The sequence below is a fragment of the Daldinia vernicosa genome, assembly GCF_022497035.1.
Source record: "Daldinia vernicosa strain CBS 139.73 unplaced genomic scaffold F5Y00scaffold_50, whole genome shotgun sequence".
Classification (NCBI taxonomy): Eukaryota; Fungi; Ascomycota; class Sordariomycetes; order Xylariales; family Hypoxylaceae; genus Daldinia; species Daldinia vernicosa.
This window is the reverse complement of record NW_025953966.1, coordinates 217-16155: the sequence shown is the minus strand read 5'-3', so window position 1 is coordinate 16155 and position 15939 is coordinate 217. Positions and strand designations below refer to the sequence as shown.

General features: G+C 43.0%; 6 protein-coding genes across 6 annotated transcripts; 4 read left to right on the top strand and 2 right to left on the bottom strand.

The window, feature by feature from the left end:
* Positions 1-292: 292 nt before the first annotated feature.
* On the bottom strand, positions 293-2955 carry F5Y00DRAFT_245152 (uncharacterized protein). The gene is made up of 3 exons (XM_048008932.1): positions 2416-2955; positions 1519-2321; positions 293-1460 (listed from the first exon to the last, which is right to left on the bottom strand). Exons 1-3 carry the CDS (start codon positions 2788-2790, stop codon positions 479-481), a joined length of 2160 nt encoding a protein of 719 aa, XP_047861812.1. The 5' UTR covers positions 2791-2955; the 3' UTR covers positions 293-478.
* A 941-nt stretch (positions 2956-3896) lies between these two features.
* Positions 3897-6276, top strand: F5Y00DRAFT_245151 (HET-domain-containing protein). Its single transcript, XM_048008931.1, has one exon. It carries the CDS (start codon positions 3939-3941, stop codon positions 5985-5987), a length of 2049 nt encoding a protein of 682 aa, XP_047861811.1. The 5' UTR covers positions 3897-3938; the 3' UTR covers positions 5988-6276.
* Positions 6277-6463: 187 nt separating this feature from the next.
* Positions 6464-7359, top strand: F5Y00DRAFT_245149 (uncharacterized protein). Its single transcript, XM_048008930.1, has 2 exons — positions 6464-6680; positions 6740-7359. Exon 2 carries the CDS (start codon positions 6769-6771, stop codon positions 7315-7317), a length of 549 nt encoding a protein of 182 aa, XP_047861810.1. The 5' UTR covers positions 6464-6680; positions 6740-6768; the 3' UTR covers positions 7318-7359.
* A 570-nt stretch (positions 7360-7929) lies between these two features.
* On the bottom strand, positions 7930-9052 carry F5Y00DRAFT_245148 (ADP-ribosylation). The gene is made up of 2 exons (XM_048008929.1): positions 8880-9052; positions 7930-8824 (listed from the first exon to the last, which is right to left on the bottom strand). The coding sequence occupies exon 2, from the start codon at positions 8565-8567 to the stop codon at positions 8064-8066; it is 504 nt and encodes a 167-aa protein (XP_047861809.1). The 5' UTR covers positions 8568-8824; positions 8880-9052; the 3' UTR covers positions 7930-8063.
* A 2392-nt stretch (positions 9053-11444) lies between these two features.
* Positions 11445-12729, top strand: F5Y00DRAFT_245147 (uncharacterized protein). The gene has a single exon (XM_048008928.1). The coding sequence runs from the start codon at positions 11993-11995 to the stop codon at positions 12386-12388; it is 396 nt and encodes a 131-aa protein (XP_047861808.1). The 5' UTR covers positions 11445-11992; the 3' UTR covers positions 12389-12729.
* Positions 12730-12882: 153 nt separating this feature from the next.
* On the top strand, positions 12883-14787 carry F5Y00DRAFT_272556 (salicylate hydroxylase). The gene is made up of 3 exons (XM_048013003.1): positions 12883-13386; positions 13492-14058; positions 14108-14787. The coding sequence occupies exons 1-3, from the start codon at positions 13135-13137 to the stop codon at positions 14549-14551; spliced, it is 1263 nt and encodes a 420-aa protein (XP_047861807.1). The 5' UTR covers positions 12883-13134; the 3' UTR covers positions 14552-14787.
* The last annotated feature ends 1152 nt before the right edge of the window (positions 14788-15939 follow it).

The following is a 15939-nucleotide window of genomic DNA, read 5'->3' as shown; positions in this document are numbered from 1 at the left end:
CACTCGCGACAACGGTAAGACTTCGGTAAGATCTGAATGAAAAATGAAAATGAAGATATTCGCAAGTGTTAGAGATTATAAAATGGTTAATTAGTTGTGGTTTAGTAAGTGGACATCAAGGTATTCGGTAACTATTCAATGCTTCTGCCGTTGGATCCCTATTTGGTTAAAATTGAGTTCTCCTGGGAATTGTGATTGGCTCATTGACAACTGTTCCTTGCTAATCGTATCTATAATCCTGCGCGTCCCATGAGGTGGCAATGATATCAGCAATACGTGCATTTCAGAGTGCCGTAAAAGAGAACTCAATTCTAATATACGAGCTAAACTTCCTTCATTCACCAGTAAACCATCGCGGTATACTTCCAGGCAATTATTACTTAATAGTGAGCTCAATGGATATTAATAGCTATATACATACACGACCGTCTAAGAGAAAAAGCTCAAGTGGGATATGGTAGGGTGACGAATCCACTCTCTAATAGCCGTCCCCAAGGAACCCGCCGCTTGACATGAACCGATGTTGATATTCCTTCAGACTAGACCAGTTCCGCAATTCCTCTTCCTCATCCTGAGCCGTCATTGTCTCGGCACGAGGAGAGGCTCCCATCTTCTCTAATTTCATAAGTATGTCGAGGAAGCCGTTGAGGTATTCCTGGGCCTTGGCTACGGCAAGTTCCTTACCTTCCGCATTGATATCCAGTAGTGTGCTAGCAACCTGTCGAATTTTGTTGATAAGCGAGCATCCATTCGGCTCCATGTTACGTTGACTGATGGATGTCAGTACCGTGACGAGATTCTGAACGATAAGTTCCCGCTCGCTCTCCATCATCTCGTCTCGATCGTCTTTCTCCTCCGTTTTTGTCCTTTCCGCAAAATTGGGATCCGCCCGGCGCGCATTTCGGAGGTTAAGGTATCGTTCTACGAAGTACGAGCGAGTGGCTAGCTGTGACATCTGTATATTTGCCTTCTGAATTTCGAACTGAAGGTGACGCCGGCGCGTAGGTTGCTCTGCAAGCACGCGTCGCAAGTCATTTGCCGGCTGTGTAGTGGGAATAGCAGGTGGATAATACTCCAAGTCCCAGTCGTCAAACCCTAAAGTGTGATTTTGAAGATGCTGAAGGTTATCCGCTTTTACCTGGAGCTCGGGTGGAAGGTCCTCGGCAGACTGCTTCGCGCTGGCAAGCCCATTGCTTAGGATATTTTTCTGCGCAGTCCAATCGAAGAAGTTGATTCCATAGCACATATCGACTCCGACAAGTTCATTCATGGTCATATACACACGAATGTTGCGATTAAATCCCGTGATTAGAGAGACGGTGTCCTCCGGCTGGGGTAGTATCTGTTCCGAGAATATATATTCATCGTCGATTTCTACCGGCTGCTCAGGATAAGGCTCTTGAGAAGTGGGTGGAGGTAATGGTATTTCATTGATTGATACTCCCAATTGGGTCATCGATCTACATTGCAATTAGTTAAGCCGATGTGATATAGCACTGTGATAGAGAGATATCCTACCTGACGCCAGCGACCATAACCCAGAAGATGCGCTTGCTAATCTGATCCTTGATGAGGTCGATGGGTTTATTAGGCGAAGCGTTAGGCGTTATGGTAAGACCGGGCATAAGTGTTTCCACGGCGGACATAGCTCTTTGCCGACGGGCAGCAAGCTCTCTGCAGAATGTCATGGTCTCGCTTAGGAAGCGCTTGCACATTCTCCATTGGAGCGTATGCGCGCAAGCGATACCTAAGAAATAGCTAGTAGCGGCGTCGTCCGGGCTCATCTCATCTTTCATCATAAAGCGAGCACCCCGGGCCTCCAACGCAATGGACCGGCAGTGATCAATCATGGCAATGGCCGAGGGGAAGAGCCCAGTACTGTGTTGGGCCTTGAGGTGCGATCTTGCACTTCTAGGAAATGATGCTACCAACACACCTACCATGCTGGCTAGCAATGCTAAGAATTCGCCGCTAGATCTATCCATGCGACTAGTAAAGGCTGCACGAAAGGATGGCTGATGCGGGAAGGGCATTAGAGGATGTATATAAGTGAAGAAATCGTCAACGAGAAGCTCTAGGATGGGCCACGGCGCAATAATCTCGGCGTCTAGGGTGACGGGGGGGTTGTGAGTCGCGATAGAAACCAACGTTTCGGCGGCGTGATGGGGAGCTGGTGAGGCATCGTCACTCCGGGATCGTTTCGCAGCCCTGGCCGCTTCGGCATGTTTGTTCGGCGGGCCACGTCGCTTCATCGCTCTATTAAAGGTACACTCAACCTGAAGGTCGGAGCATGGTTTGCAAGGCGGGCCACTTTCGTCGCACTACATTTGAAGTGAAGGGTTGTTAGACTATTTCAACGTTCAACGAAGTAGATACATAGGGGTGACAGGTAAGAAAAGGGCGTGAATTACATACCTTCACTTTCCGCTGACTACACATATCGCAAGCTCGTCGAAGTCTGGTTACCTTCTGGGTTTGGGTTGTAGGCGTCACAGGCATAGGCGTCGCGGCCGACGTGACGAGAGGGGGCGAGAATGATGCACCGTTCATCTGCAAGGTAGCGGACTGCGCATACTGCTGGGCCAAGTCGGCGGGATTAGGGGCGGTAGGGGCTGCAGATGCAGATGCAGCTTGCAAGACTTGAAGTCCATGATGGGCGACTGTGGTGGCGGATATGGGCGACTGAAGGCCATCGTACTCTTGGAGTTGTTGGTGGTGATGCGACGGCGTGGTTGGTTGAGGAACCGGACCTGGTTCAGCAGGCTCGGAAGGTTCTGGGTATGATGCCATCTAAGAAAGATCGTCAGGGTCCCGGCAGACCGTTGAAAAGGACTAACGGCGGCAAGTTGTCGGCGGATGTCCGGCGAATCTTCGTGAGATGCGGTGCAGTTAGTTGGTGCAAATGGGTGGATGCGCGCGCGCGAACGCAAAGAACGTAAAAAAAGAAAACATGGGGAAGGGGGCAGAAATTCCACGCGGACCCACTGATCGCTGGCGTCTTTCCCTCTTACGGGATGGGTTGTACTTGTCCGGCCCGCTTTTAGGTACCTATATACATGTACATATCCATGTATTGTACCTTCAATATTCCCCCCCCCCCCCACGTCTTAAGCTTAAACGTCATGTTCTTCAAGAATTCTAACTGAAGCTTCGATTGATACATTAATTGGTTCAACGTCGCTGGGAGCCTGGGTTAATAATCTTATGTAACAATACCCTCTAAAGTTTCGATATTGAACTTGAAATTTACTTTTATTATTTCTCAATGGCTTTCACTCATGCTTAATAGTTAGAAGTTTACTCACTTAGCTTGCTCACCTGGGTCACGACAAAACCTCTGGCGTAACGTATGATGATATCTCAGGTACTTGTACTGTCTACGTTAAACTCGACCCCACGTTAGATACGGAGATAGCACAAGTATACTAGGTTAGAGTAGGAGTTAAAGAGCCTCGTTATATCTGCAAATATACTGTAAGAGGTACCTACTGGGCATTTTGAAGCTTGGTGTTCTTGATAAGCTAATCTGCATTTATTGATATATAGGTAGGTATAGGTACCTATCTTTACGGCTCAGCCTACTTAGATAGGTACCTATGAAACGGAAGTGAAGGAAGTGAATGGGTTATAGCTTCTAATTTATAACAAGTCAACTTGAGCTTCATAGCCCTAATCTATCGTAGACACCTAAGCAATCTCTATCTTAAGGGGTGCCATCAATAAGTCTACAAGAAAAAGACTCACATGTAGCTTATAATTGCGAGCGATATATTAGACACTTTTGGCCAATCAATATCAATCACTAGGTTACCTGGGTCAGGTCAATATCTCAGCATAATATGCGTGGCGTTCTTGTAAGGCTGCGATGGAAGTACCTAATCTCTGCTCATTTATCTGTTCATTCAATACACACTCCTCAAATCTACTGATGATACACGATGGCACAAACATATGTCCATGAGCCGTTACCCTCGTCGCGGTCGATCAGGCTAATTTCTTTAGCCCCTTCAGTGACGTCTAATGCACCAATACAATGCGACATCATTATTGTAGAGCTTCACGATCGACGGACAAAGGTGCCCTACGAAGCTTTATCATATGTATGGGGCTCCCCGACCGGTACGATACCGATTCGGTGTAAAGGGATGGAGCTTTTGGTGACGCCAAATTGTCACGATGCCCTGCTCCATCTACGGTTCAGGTTCTCGCGACGCATCCTCTGGATAGACGCCATATGCATTGACCAGGGAGACGATGATCGCGCAATCCGAGAACGGAATTCTCAAGTGCAGATGATGGGAGATGTCTATGAAAACGCGTCAAGAGTTCTTATTTGGCTTGGTTTGGCTCATCAATCTACTCCAAGGGTATTTCGTATGCTCAGAATGATCGGCTTCGTAACTTACTGGCCGGAAGGGCACGACTTTGCCCAGCGTCCGGCGAAGATAATCCGTACGGCCCTTTCTCGCCGCCTCCAAGGTACGTTGAAAGATTTTGTTCATATTAAACGATTGTTTGTTGACATTGTGATAGCGAATGGTAAGGAATCGAAGGGGTACACTGAAGGACTACAACACCTTCTAGGAAATAGGTGGTTCTTTCGGGTATGGACAATGCAGGAGGCTGTTTTTGCTCGAAAGTGTGTCATTCTATGCGGCAATAGCCAACTGGATTGGACGTTGTTTAATTCGGCACTAGGCATCGTAGACATTTCGTTTGGGGATTTAGGGGTATTATGGCTAGCTACTACCAGAAATGTTGCAGGTGCTCAAATCCGAAAATACAAGAACGCTGCGACTAGCAAAGTGTCAGACACATCTCCCACCAGCCGGGACAAAATGCCATCCAAATCAAAATTTGAGTTTGAGCGAATGGACGTATTTTGGATAAGGACGCTGGGACATTTGCAATGCTCTGTTCCCCAGGATAAGGTCTATGGTTTATACTCAATCTTCAGGGCCACTGGACTCGAGCTACCAGACGTCGACTATAAAAAGACTGTGCAAGAGGTATACGGAGACATTGCCAAGAGCTTCATTAGAATGCATGGCCGTAGCCTCAATGTGCTACTTATCAGCATTAGGCCCCAAGGTCACGATGACTTTCCATCCTGGACGCCTAACTGGGAAATGTCTCATTTGCCAGGGAAAGACGTTTTCGATAATACTGGAAACGTCTTCTTCGAGGGATCCACGTATCGTGCCAGCGGTTATAGTTTAGCAACCACCCCAAGCCTTACACCTGCTACGGAACTTCAAGTAAGAGGTTTCATCGTAGGGGGTGTACGAAAAATTATCGTGTCATCTACGGCTGGAAAGCAGCCGGAGCTGGTTGGAGTAAGAGACTTTTCTCTCAACTTCATTGTTGCGTGTCGTGCGTGGTTAGTGCAGCTTGGTTCTATCTGGGAGGCAGAGATATACCAAGGCCAGGGAGTCCCTATAAACGCGCTAATAAACACGCTGGCATTCTTCGAATTTTCTGGGACGGAAGATTTGGACTCGGAGCAGCTAGACCAGATCGAAGCGCGGTTTCATTGCTGGGCCGACGTTTTCATATATCCGGATTGCGATGTCGTCACAACCCAAGATATAGAAGCTGTTGCGCAACTAGACCCTAGCTTGGTAGATTACCCGAAGATGATAGAAGCTGCTCTGGACGTTGCAAATATTAGGTCTTCGGGGGACATTGTATCAGATGCCGTAAAGCGGATTTTGAGGGGTGCAAACTTGTTTCATTCTGAACTCTGCTTCCAGCTGGCTAATTGGGCTTTTCTATTCCTTGAAACTGGCCATATTGGTAGAGCATATTTCAACTGCAGAGAAGGTGATAAAGTTGCGCTTCTGGCTGGATCAAATGTCCCCTTTATACTGAGAGAAGTTGAACATCACCGCTACCAACTCGTAGCACCAGCTTATATTTACGGGATCATGAATGGGGAGTTGTGGCCTGCTGATGAAATAGGGGTCGAGGATATAACATTGGTATAAAGGGGTTGTTACACTGGTGCTGGCGTTCGCCTGCTTGCACCTAGAAGGTGCTACACTTGAATTAAGAGAACGGCCAATAATTAAAGATTAATAGAATGAAGCTCGACTTGATGATTCAAGGTAAGCAAGCTGTTGGCTGTACAATGCTTGAGGGACCCAAGCGTTGGCCCCACCTTGCCATTATTAGGTCGTCTTCACCGAATTGATCGTCGACAGCACCGCAACATCCTTTAAACAAAGCTTGTTGTGTGTGTAATGCAGAAATGGACGTCATTAACCTTCCTTGGGAATTATCCTTCGTCTTTATTGGTAGGCTTGTGGATCCTCCCGGGGCTAAGAAAATAAGCTTACATTTGCCTTAACAGCTGGCACGTGACAATTAACTATGATCCGTCTGACGTCATGCTAAGAATCCTGTGGGTTGAATGTATTTATAGGAGGTACATAGGTACCTAATGTATACATATGTACATGTACCTAAGTCAACTCTTAATATCAGCCTTGTAAGTCAGGTATAAGGTAGAGCTGCGTGTCATCATTGCCATAACACAGCCGCATAGCCTCTATTTATTCATGCTTCGCCATCCCGAAACCAGACCTCGATTTCTTTCTCCTTTTCCCAGTACCTCCTAGATTCTCTACCCGAGTCAATCAACGAATTCACCGCCAACTCCCGTGACCGTCTAACGACAGGCACGTACAAAATTTCAAATTTCAAATCGCCATCCTTGGACTTTTAACACTTATCACAGTTAATATATTCCGCAACGAAAATTACAGGATGACTTCGCACAGCAATGAAGAACACGAGGAGCCTACAACGGAGCTTCCGACGACGGACAGCGAATCTGATGTGGATGAGGAGGAGATGAAGAAGTGGCTTTCGACAGCGTACGAGCGCGGTTCCAAAAAGCCCATGAAGGAGCCTCTCACAGCACCTTTGGATCTGCCGATCAGCGATGAAGATGTGGAAAAGCTCAAAGTCGGGTTCAAATCTCAAAGCATGGACGACAAATGGGACCTGCTGGTTGAGGATCCGGACGAAAACGGCAACATATCACTCCACATCATTCGAAACTGGTTACAGGAAGAGTGCTACATACTTCACATTGTTCCAAAATCAAACAACGATGATGCCGAGAGTGCAAAGATCCAAGGCATTACCTGGGAAGGGAACAAGGCGGGGTTGCAATGCGACGCAGAGCAGGCCAAGAAGGAAGCCGTGATTCTGTGCAGAGGCAACCTGGGCTGCAAGTTTGAGACGCTCCCTCAGTATCCGTCATCAGTGTTTTGGGATCGTAATGCCTATAAGAAGCTGGATGCAGAATAGGTTGATATGATAGTTAATCTTTTCCTAAGGTTTATCTCAGGCATATTGTATTAAACGCAAATAAATATTTAAGACGTTTAAGGTGTGTAGTCATGTAATAGCAGTAAATTCGGGCTATTATAACAACCCGACATAGGACCCCTCGGTTTAATAAGGGATAAGTTGTTCGCATATAACAATTAGAAAATAGTATAGAGATATGGTGTGGTGATAATCTTAGGCATTTGTATTACTTGGGGGGTAACCTCTAGTCCTAATATACTTCAGCCTGTTCTCGCTGCCTGATAATATCGTAACAATTATAACCACCATAACAATCAAAGCACCCTCGACAAGCTCCGACTCCGAAACACCTGCCACTGGGAGCCATTTAACACAGAGACGCTCTCGCTCTGCAGTATGCTGCAGACGAACGATCTCGCACTGGACCGCAAGAAGTCTTTCCTCCATCTCCAGCTCCTACGCCGCAATCTTCCTCTTCTACTAGGTCAACCGACCCACTATCAAAAGGCAGCTACTAAAGAAGCAACACAGACTGTAAATTAGAGCAAAGAACATATGAGAAATAAAAGTTAGAACATGCATTGGAAAAGCGAGTGATTCTATAAGAGTGTTCCCTATGAAAAGCGAATGTTCCTATTCATACACGACGGTCAAAGCTACCTTACTTAATACATATCTAGAGAAATAATCTAGCGTTGCGAGGTACCAGGCGGTTGCGCGCTGTAATCAAAGGACAGCTGATTTCAAGCAACGAATGTTCGGACCGAACGCTTCGCACCTTGACCCCGGTCAAAGTCTTCCCTGGTCGTAGTCCCGGTCTTCTTGTTCCTCTTGAACGTGTCCCATTGAGTGATGTGGTCCCAAGGGACAGAGCCCTTTATCGAAACTTCCTTCTCCCCAGGATGAGGGTGATCTTCACCCGCGTCCTGGAACGCCTTGATAGTGTCAACGGCATTGAGGCCCGACGGGTCGATGTAGTAAACATAGACGTTGCCAGGAGACATGGCACCTCCTTTAGCGATGTTATAATCGCTCGTGGTCGATACCCATGGATCATCGTTTCCCAAGGTATTCTTGACATGGTCAATGACGGAGCCGTCGCCGTCAGGGTTACGGCTCAGAAGGCCTCCATCATTTTTAACCTGCACAGGCGGACGGAAATCCACGCGATAGAGATCGGCGGCCACAGCAGGGCCTAGTAGCGCCAGGATAGAAACGAAGTGTTTGAAATAGGCGCGACCGAACATTTTGAGCTGATTCGCTTTGCTTGTTGCAAACGTCGAAGAGTTGAGAGGATTAGGAAGATGAAGAGGCTTGGAGAGTTGAATAAGAGTGTCAAGATGAGATAGATGGCTTGGGTTGAAGATTGCAAATTTTCAAGTCACGGAGCAATAACAACAACTTCTTATATGCTTTAGTATCTCTAGTATCTCTACTATCTCAGTTACATGTTAAAGAGTTGACAGGGTATCAGAAAGTTACAGCGGCTTTACATACACGGATTCTAACGTAGGATGGTGAGATTTGATAGAAGGATCAAGTAGAATAAGCGCACTTACTTGCTTGAAAGCTACAGAGGTTAGGAGAGATGGTAAGGTAAGATGGTAATGCCTAATAGAAGGATCAAGTAATGACGTAATAGTCATATTGGCCGTTACCGCAAAAAATGTGTAGGATTATAGACGTGTATTCAGCCTTATCTCAGGTTGGCTGATCCAGCCGCTGATCAAAGAGATGATTTTTTTTTAGCCATACCTACAAAAAAAAAAAAAAAAGGTCGTGTGATAGGGGTTACCTACATGGGCTAAATTTTCGAATCCCGCGAATACGGCGGCTCAACCTAGCGTACACCGACAATGCGTTTGACGAGTTCCGGCATTTCCTGACGGAATGGCGCGGGATGGAGGACCCCTCGGCCCCCGTACGGTTGACCAGACGTACCACTGTGCCAAAATGAAAAAAAGTCTGTGAGTTTAGCTTAAAAGGGTAGTCAGCCACAGGTTAGCGCAATTAGCTCAATTTATTGCGGTACTTCGCACTTTTAAATAGGAAAAATGAATTGTTCCCTATAAATACATACATTATAACGTTATATATGATAATGTTTTAAGAAGGTATGCTCATTTTTAACCTTTAAAGCCTTAACGGGCTACCCCTATCGCTAAATTTAAGATCAACCAATCAAATTAAAGGATTCAATTGTCAATTCAATTTCAACTACCACATCTACACATCTATACATTTAAATAACTTTACGATTTTAGCAATTACAACATTATAATTGGTATCATTCAATAGCCTCAATTAATTCGAAAACAATGATCCAAGTTGCATGCTCATATAAGGTATTATCATTAAGATCTTGGAAGTCTTTTAAAAACAGTCATCTCAAAGGGTATCACGTGCTAGCAACTATATATGGTTAGGTACGTACAGGTCTTTTAGTGCCGCGCTACTTACTATTCATACCCGTCTCCTTGAATAAGGCTTTTTCATTTACATTATAATGTTTCAACAACACAACGTATAAGCATGCAACCTGAATAATTATTTTCGCTTCAATTGAGGCTATAGAATGGTACCAATTATAACGTTGTATCTGTTAAAATTGCAAAGTTATCTAAATGCGTAGATGTGGTATTTAGTTGATAATTGAATTGAATTGGATTGAATCCTTTAACTTGATTGGTTGATTTTGAATTTTTAGCAATGGGGGTAGCCCTTCAAGACTTTAACCCCCCCAAGACAATTGCTATTTGATTCTACTATAACACAACAACGAAAAGGCTGATTCAAATGCAACTTGGATCATTGTTTTCGCATCAATTGGGGCTATTAAATGATACCAGTTATGATGTTATAATTGCCAAAATTATAAAGTTATTCAAATGTGTATGTATAAATGTGGTGTTATACCGGTTAAATCAATATGTCTATTACAATAAGCCGTAATGAGGCTTGTAAGTATACATTTAATATTTTCTAAATTGCGGCAAGTGACCTCCTACCAACTTTAGCTTAGTCTGCGATTATTTTTTTTCATTTTGGCACAGTGGTACGTCTGGTCAACCGTACCCCGTACGGACCCGCTGATTATCCACTTGGAACTTGTCGAGCCCCGTAGATCGCGTTACCTTTGCGGCTTATTTACTCCGCCTAGGGCTGAAAATGGGTCGTCCCATTGGCTACCGAGAATAGTCTGCAGATATCGTATGAGGCTGTGGGATTTAGGGTGTGCAGGGAAGCTAATCTAGGTACCGACTATCAGACTATTTATATTAGGTACTTTAATGCTTATTCCATGGTTTCTTTATTGTCGTGTACTGATCAGCGTTTCTCCGTTTATGAGCAGGCACAATTACATACTCGGCCAGCACGTGGCAGGTCTTCGTCGATCACGGGCATTTCGATATTAGCGCGACCTTGGAGGATTTTAGTCTGCCCCCTCTCAGGTACGTACTTCTACATAGCCTCGTTCATCTATTCTGCTATTATGTTTTTATAGTACCTAATAATGTACCTTGTAATGATATGATATAGCTACGTGATCGGTGACGATACCTACTCGATGCGGGCGTAGATCATAATGCGCGGACTAAATGCTGCGCTTTCGAATGGTCGCCCTAAGCTAGCGGAAGAGCTGCTACGACGAGGCGATCGAACGATGTGCCTAGGTAGGTTGATAGGCTGTAAACAATATTGTAAGATTACATCATAGAGGAATAGAATTTAATTTCTATTTTCTGTCTTTCTGTGCATTATGTATGTCCTCAAGTGCGAGAAACCTATGTAAGTGGGGTATTTCTCTTTGTCTTTGTCGCACTTGAGGACATAGAAATCAAAATATCTATTATATATTCTCATTCATGTGTATACCTTCTCTATAACTTTTGTTAAGGGACGTTAAATTAAGCAAATCGACCGCGATACGGTGACGGCCCGTGATGTAAGCCAAGGCCGGGGAAGTGGAAAGGGGGCGGAAAGGAATTACAGCTGAAGTGGCACAGCTGGAGCTTATTTAGTATATTGTAGGTAATAGGAATATCCGACAGTTCCGGGGCTGAAATAACCTTGAGAGGTCCATTAATATTATCACTAGTTTGTTAATTGCTATTTTTACCGCTCGGGCCCCCTCCAACTCTGCAGCGATGCAAGATCGACGTACGATGGATTCCTATTCTATGCTTTTTTGGTGTCCATGTTTCGTTGATCACAAATTGTGCCACTATTGTGAGAAGGACGCCAAGGTCAGCATCGTCATGGCAGCCGGACGCGATCTCACGAGAGCTATTATTACGACTCGGCAGGATTATACCACTGTACGGAGACAATCGACAACACGTCAGTGGTGCTACAGCTAGAGGCATACTCGACTGATTTCGGAATCCTGAGAGAAGCGGCTCTATGCTTAGTGGGAACGTTCTAGTTATGGCAAACCACCGCGAGCCTAGTTAAGACGAGGTGCAATGGGACTACCTGTCTCCATTCGAAATATCAATATAAAGGTCGTGTCTATCCAGCTTCCATGATTCAATTTTCTCATCACCATCATCATCATCATCACCACTAAAGCTCTTCATTCGGCTCTTACACTACTACAACCATCAAAGCATTTTATTCCACACAGCTCGCGTTGACCAACCCACGCCATTACTTCCATTATTACTTCATCATGCAGTTCAACGTCGGATCTCTCGTCTTCCTAGGCATCACCGCCTTCGGCAGCCTTGCGAGTGCCCAACAAGCAGTCGCCTTCGGCCAGCAACTCCAGAACAACGACCAGACCAACCACTGGGTCACTTGGGTCGAGGGCGAACACGCGTGCCCCGGCATGCAAGTCTTAAACGTTCTCACAGAAGCCCCTTGTGACCAGCCGTTCAGCCTCGGCGAGGTGATGTATACCTTCACCGGCTGCTCCGGCGACGGCGGCGCCCCCACCGCCCTTCTTGACTCCGGCGGCCTCCAGATTGGCGGATGCTCGTCTAACGACAACGACAAGATCAACTGCCACGACGGCCTCCACGATATCATCAAGCACGGCACCTGTGTTATTGTCAACGGCGCGTAGGCTGGATCTGGTCGTATGGACCTACCAGCGTCAGCAACTGGGTGACATTCGAATATAGGAGGATTTTTGTTTAGGTCGAGATGCCACAAAGACAATTCATCTCGTCTTGTGGCGTCTCCACGAAGCGTTCCCTTCACTCTTCTGGTTTATGTGTTTATAGTGTAGCAAGTATATGAGAGAAGCCCGTTATTGGGGGGTGGGTGTCACAATAGATCTTGTTCTTCGAAAGCCTTCTTTTGAAACTTGTTTTACTATATCGTCGAAACTTGTGACGCAGATGACAGTCTCTTCCACCAGAAAGATATTTGTGCTCATACATAATATGTCCTTATACATCTGAGCTTGGCAAAGCTTAATGTCGCTATAAATATACTAGTGGTAAACTACCTAAATTCAGTGGATAGGTAGGCTACTACCAAGACTTTTAGCCCGGAAAGTAGTATAATACGTCTGAGAATCTTGTTCAGAAATGATTTCATAATCAGACCACTGTCCCCTAATTAATTGAGAACAGGTACATGGCGGTCGTTGTCTTATATGCCTAGGTACCTAAGTACCTACCTGTATCTAATGTATACCTACCTATCCTTAATCCAACATAACGAGCCTGTACTACTGCCCTACATCACTGATATAAATCTCATCCAGCCCTTCCTAAAGCTCAACGGGATACCTTTACCTATACCACTTTATACCCATACTCATACGCTGAACACTAAATACTCCCATTCTCGGATTACGAAGCAATGTCGCAGCCTCACATCCGTGTAGCCATCATCGGCGGTGGTCTCGCCGGAGCTACGCTTGCTAATGCACTCATCAAGGTGCCGCATCTAGATCTTGACCTCTACGAATCTTCACCTGAGTTATCGGAACGTGGCGCTGCTGTTGGTCTTACCTCAAATGCTCAACGAGCTTTGGATCAGATACTTCCATCGATGAGGCAGAGCCTGAACAAAGCTGGTGCTGTTCTGATGAACTCCTCTCGCATTGTTCTGGTAAGCTTTCATTCCATCCAAGTTTCCCTTTATCGTTTGTTTAAAATGCGTTGTATCTTATCTAGAGCTTAAGAGCTTCCTAGAAAAGATTCTGAGGTCTACTAGGGATCAGGGCCAGATGCAGGGACTCTCGTTTTTGATCTCGCAGGTGCTGGAGATCCCGGTGTCGTGGTACATCGTGCTTCGCTAATGCGCGAAATTATCGCGCCGCTCCCTGAAGAGATTATACATACAAGTCACGAGCTTTCTGAGATACGTACTGAGGGAGACGAGCTAGAAATTATCTTCCAAAATGGCTCCGTGAAACGCTTCGACGCAATCATTGGTGCGGATGGAATATTCAGCAAGGTCCGTAACTATGTAGTGGGCAACTTCAGCGAGCACCAAGCATCACCTGCCGGCTTCTGGGACTGCCGACTTCTAATTCCATTTGAAAAAGCACGCAGTGTTATCGGGGACCAGTTCTTTGAGCTGGACCGACAATATGGATGGATTGGTGACAATGCATTCATCATGCACGACGTCCTAGACAATAGAACCATGGTCCAGGTCGTGGTATCAGCAATCGAAAAGGACCCTCCGAACGACAGGAAACGACCACTAACTAAAGAGTTGCTTATTGAAACGTCGAGTAACTGGCTTGAAGGTCCCATCGCAAAAGGGGTGATCGATGTAAGCCCTCCTAAATTATGCTTTAGGCCACGGACTCATTCCTTCACAGTTACTCCTTGAACCAGGTGATCTTAAGGCCTACTCTCAGTGGGAGCAGAAATCGACGCCCACCTACTCTAAGGGAAACGTCTGTCTCCTCGGTGACGCTGCACATGCAACTACCCCATGGCAGGGCTCTGGTGCCGGTCTCGCTATCGAGGATGCGATGATCCTGGGTCACCTTCTATCTCACATCAAAACCAGGGACGAACTCAACGCCGCTTTCAAGGCGTACGATGCCGTCAGAAGACCACGAGGTCAACAGGTGATCGACTCTAGCCGGGGAACGGGTCAGATCTTTTGCGGGCAGAATCAGGAGATCGGCCTAGATCCAGACAAGCTGAGAGAGCTCTTACCCGGCAGATGGGGTTTCATTATGTCTCTTGATGTCCATCAGCACAAGCAAGACGCCCTCGAGGCGATGCAGGCTATTCTAAAAACAGATGTGGAGTAAATGATACACGCCCGACAGCATGAAACGTAATTGGGTAGTATTCCTTTACAGTTTGGCTATAGGTAGTGAGGTCGACAGATATTGGACATGATTAACTCATATGCTATGCTACCTGTAATCTATACCTAGGTATGTTCGTATATTTCTGCTTAAATGTGATGAAGTCACGCTTTTGGCCGAATCAAATGTCGCGAGCACGTAGCAGCGGAACAAGAATTTGTCAATTTGAGCATGGCGGTATTGAAAGTTGGAAGTATCTTGGGCGGATACATGACCTGTCTATTGTTAGGAACATTCTCCGCTTGCCTTTAACTTGGCTTTTATTGAAATTAAACGCAGGTTATAAGATATATATATTTTATATTGTTATATTATTTATTAAAGGAATTAAATAAGTATATTTATTATATATAAACTACGGGTGTAAAGCGTATTATTAATTATTTAATTTATTAATTTTATATATTTTAACATTTTTATTTAAATTATATTTATAATTTATTTTTTAAAAATTTTTTATAATAATTTAAATTTATATAATTTTATATCTTTTTTAAAATTTTAATTTTATATATTAATAAAAACGTATATTATTAAAGTTTTTATAAAATAAATTTTTAAATTATATTTATTTTTTAATTTTTTTTAATAATAATAAAAAATAATAATTTTTTTTATTATTTAATAAATTTATATTATATTATATTTTAATTTTATTTATATATTTTTATTTTTATAAATATTTTATAAATAAACGTTATTTTTTTTATAATATTTATTTTTAATAAATTTTAATAAAAATTATTTTAATAAAATTATAATTTTATATTAATATATATTTTTTAATTTTACGGTATTATTAATAATAATTATTATAAATATATATTAATATTTATTTTTTTATTTATTATTTATTAATTATTTATTAAATATATTAAATAATTTTATTTAAATTTTTTTTTTAATTTTAAATATTATTTTTATAAAATTATAAAATAAATTTTATAATAAAAAATTAAATATGTAATTTATTTAATTTATTTAATTTAAATTATTATAAAAAAATATAATTTATTAATATATATAAAAAATATTATTTTAATATATATTAATTAATAATTATTATAAATATTTTAATATTTTAATATTAAATATTTTAAGGTAAATTTATTATAAATTTATTATTTATTTTACGTTTATTATAAATTAAATTAATAATAAAAAGTTTTTTACGTTTTTAAAAATAATTTTTTTTAATAAAATAACTTAACTTTTTTAAAATTATAATAATTGGTTTTTATATATTAATAATTATAAAAATTATATAACTTTTATTATTATTTTAATAAATTTATTTTAAATATTAAAAAAATTTTTTATAAAATAAT

Excerpts from the sequence above, each read along its gene's own strand:
- F5Y00DRAFT_245152 (XM_048008932.1), bottom strand. The coding sequence starts at position 2,790 with ATGGCATCATACCCAGAACCTTCCGAGCCTGCTGAACCAGGTCCGGTT. Across the intron at positions 2,322-2,415 it reads GTAGTCAGCGGAAAGTGAAG|TGCGACGAAAGTGGCCCGCC; the intron begins GTATGTAATTCA and ends CTTCAAATGTAG. Across the intron at positions 1,461-1,518 it reads GTTATGGTCGCTGGCGTCAG|ATCGATGACCCAATTGGGAG; the intron begins GTAGGATATCTC and ends ATTGCAATGTAG.
- F5Y00DRAFT_245151 (XM_048008931.1), top strand. The coding sequence starts at position 3,939 with ATGGCACAAACATATGTCCATGAGCCGTTACCCTCGTCGCGGTCGATC.
- F5Y00DRAFT_245149 (XM_048008930.1), top strand. The coding sequence starts at position 6,769 with ATGACTTCGCACAGCAATGAAGAACACGAGGAGCCTACAACGGAGCTT.
- F5Y00DRAFT_245148 (XM_048008929.1), bottom strand. The coding sequence starts at position 8,567 with ATGTTCGGTCGCGCCTATTTCAAACACTTCGTTTCTATCCTGGCGCTA.
- F5Y00DRAFT_245147 (XM_048008928.1), top strand. The coding sequence starts at position 11,993 with ATGCAGTTCAACGTCGGATCTCTCGTCTTCCTAGGCATCACCGCCTTC.
- F5Y00DRAFT_272556 (XM_048013003.1), top strand. The coding sequence starts at position 13,135 with ATGTCGCAGCCTCACATCCGTGTAGCCATCATCGGCGGTGGTCTCGCC. Across the intron at positions 13,387-13,491 it reads ACTCCTCTCGCATTGTTCTG|GGATCAGGGCCAGATGCAGG; the intron begins GTAAGCTTTCAT and ends GAGGTCTACTAG. Across the intron at positions 14,059-14,107 it reads TCGCAAAAGGGGTGATCGAT|TTACTCCTTGAACCAGGTGA; the intron begins GTAAGCCCTCCT and ends ATTCCTTCACAG.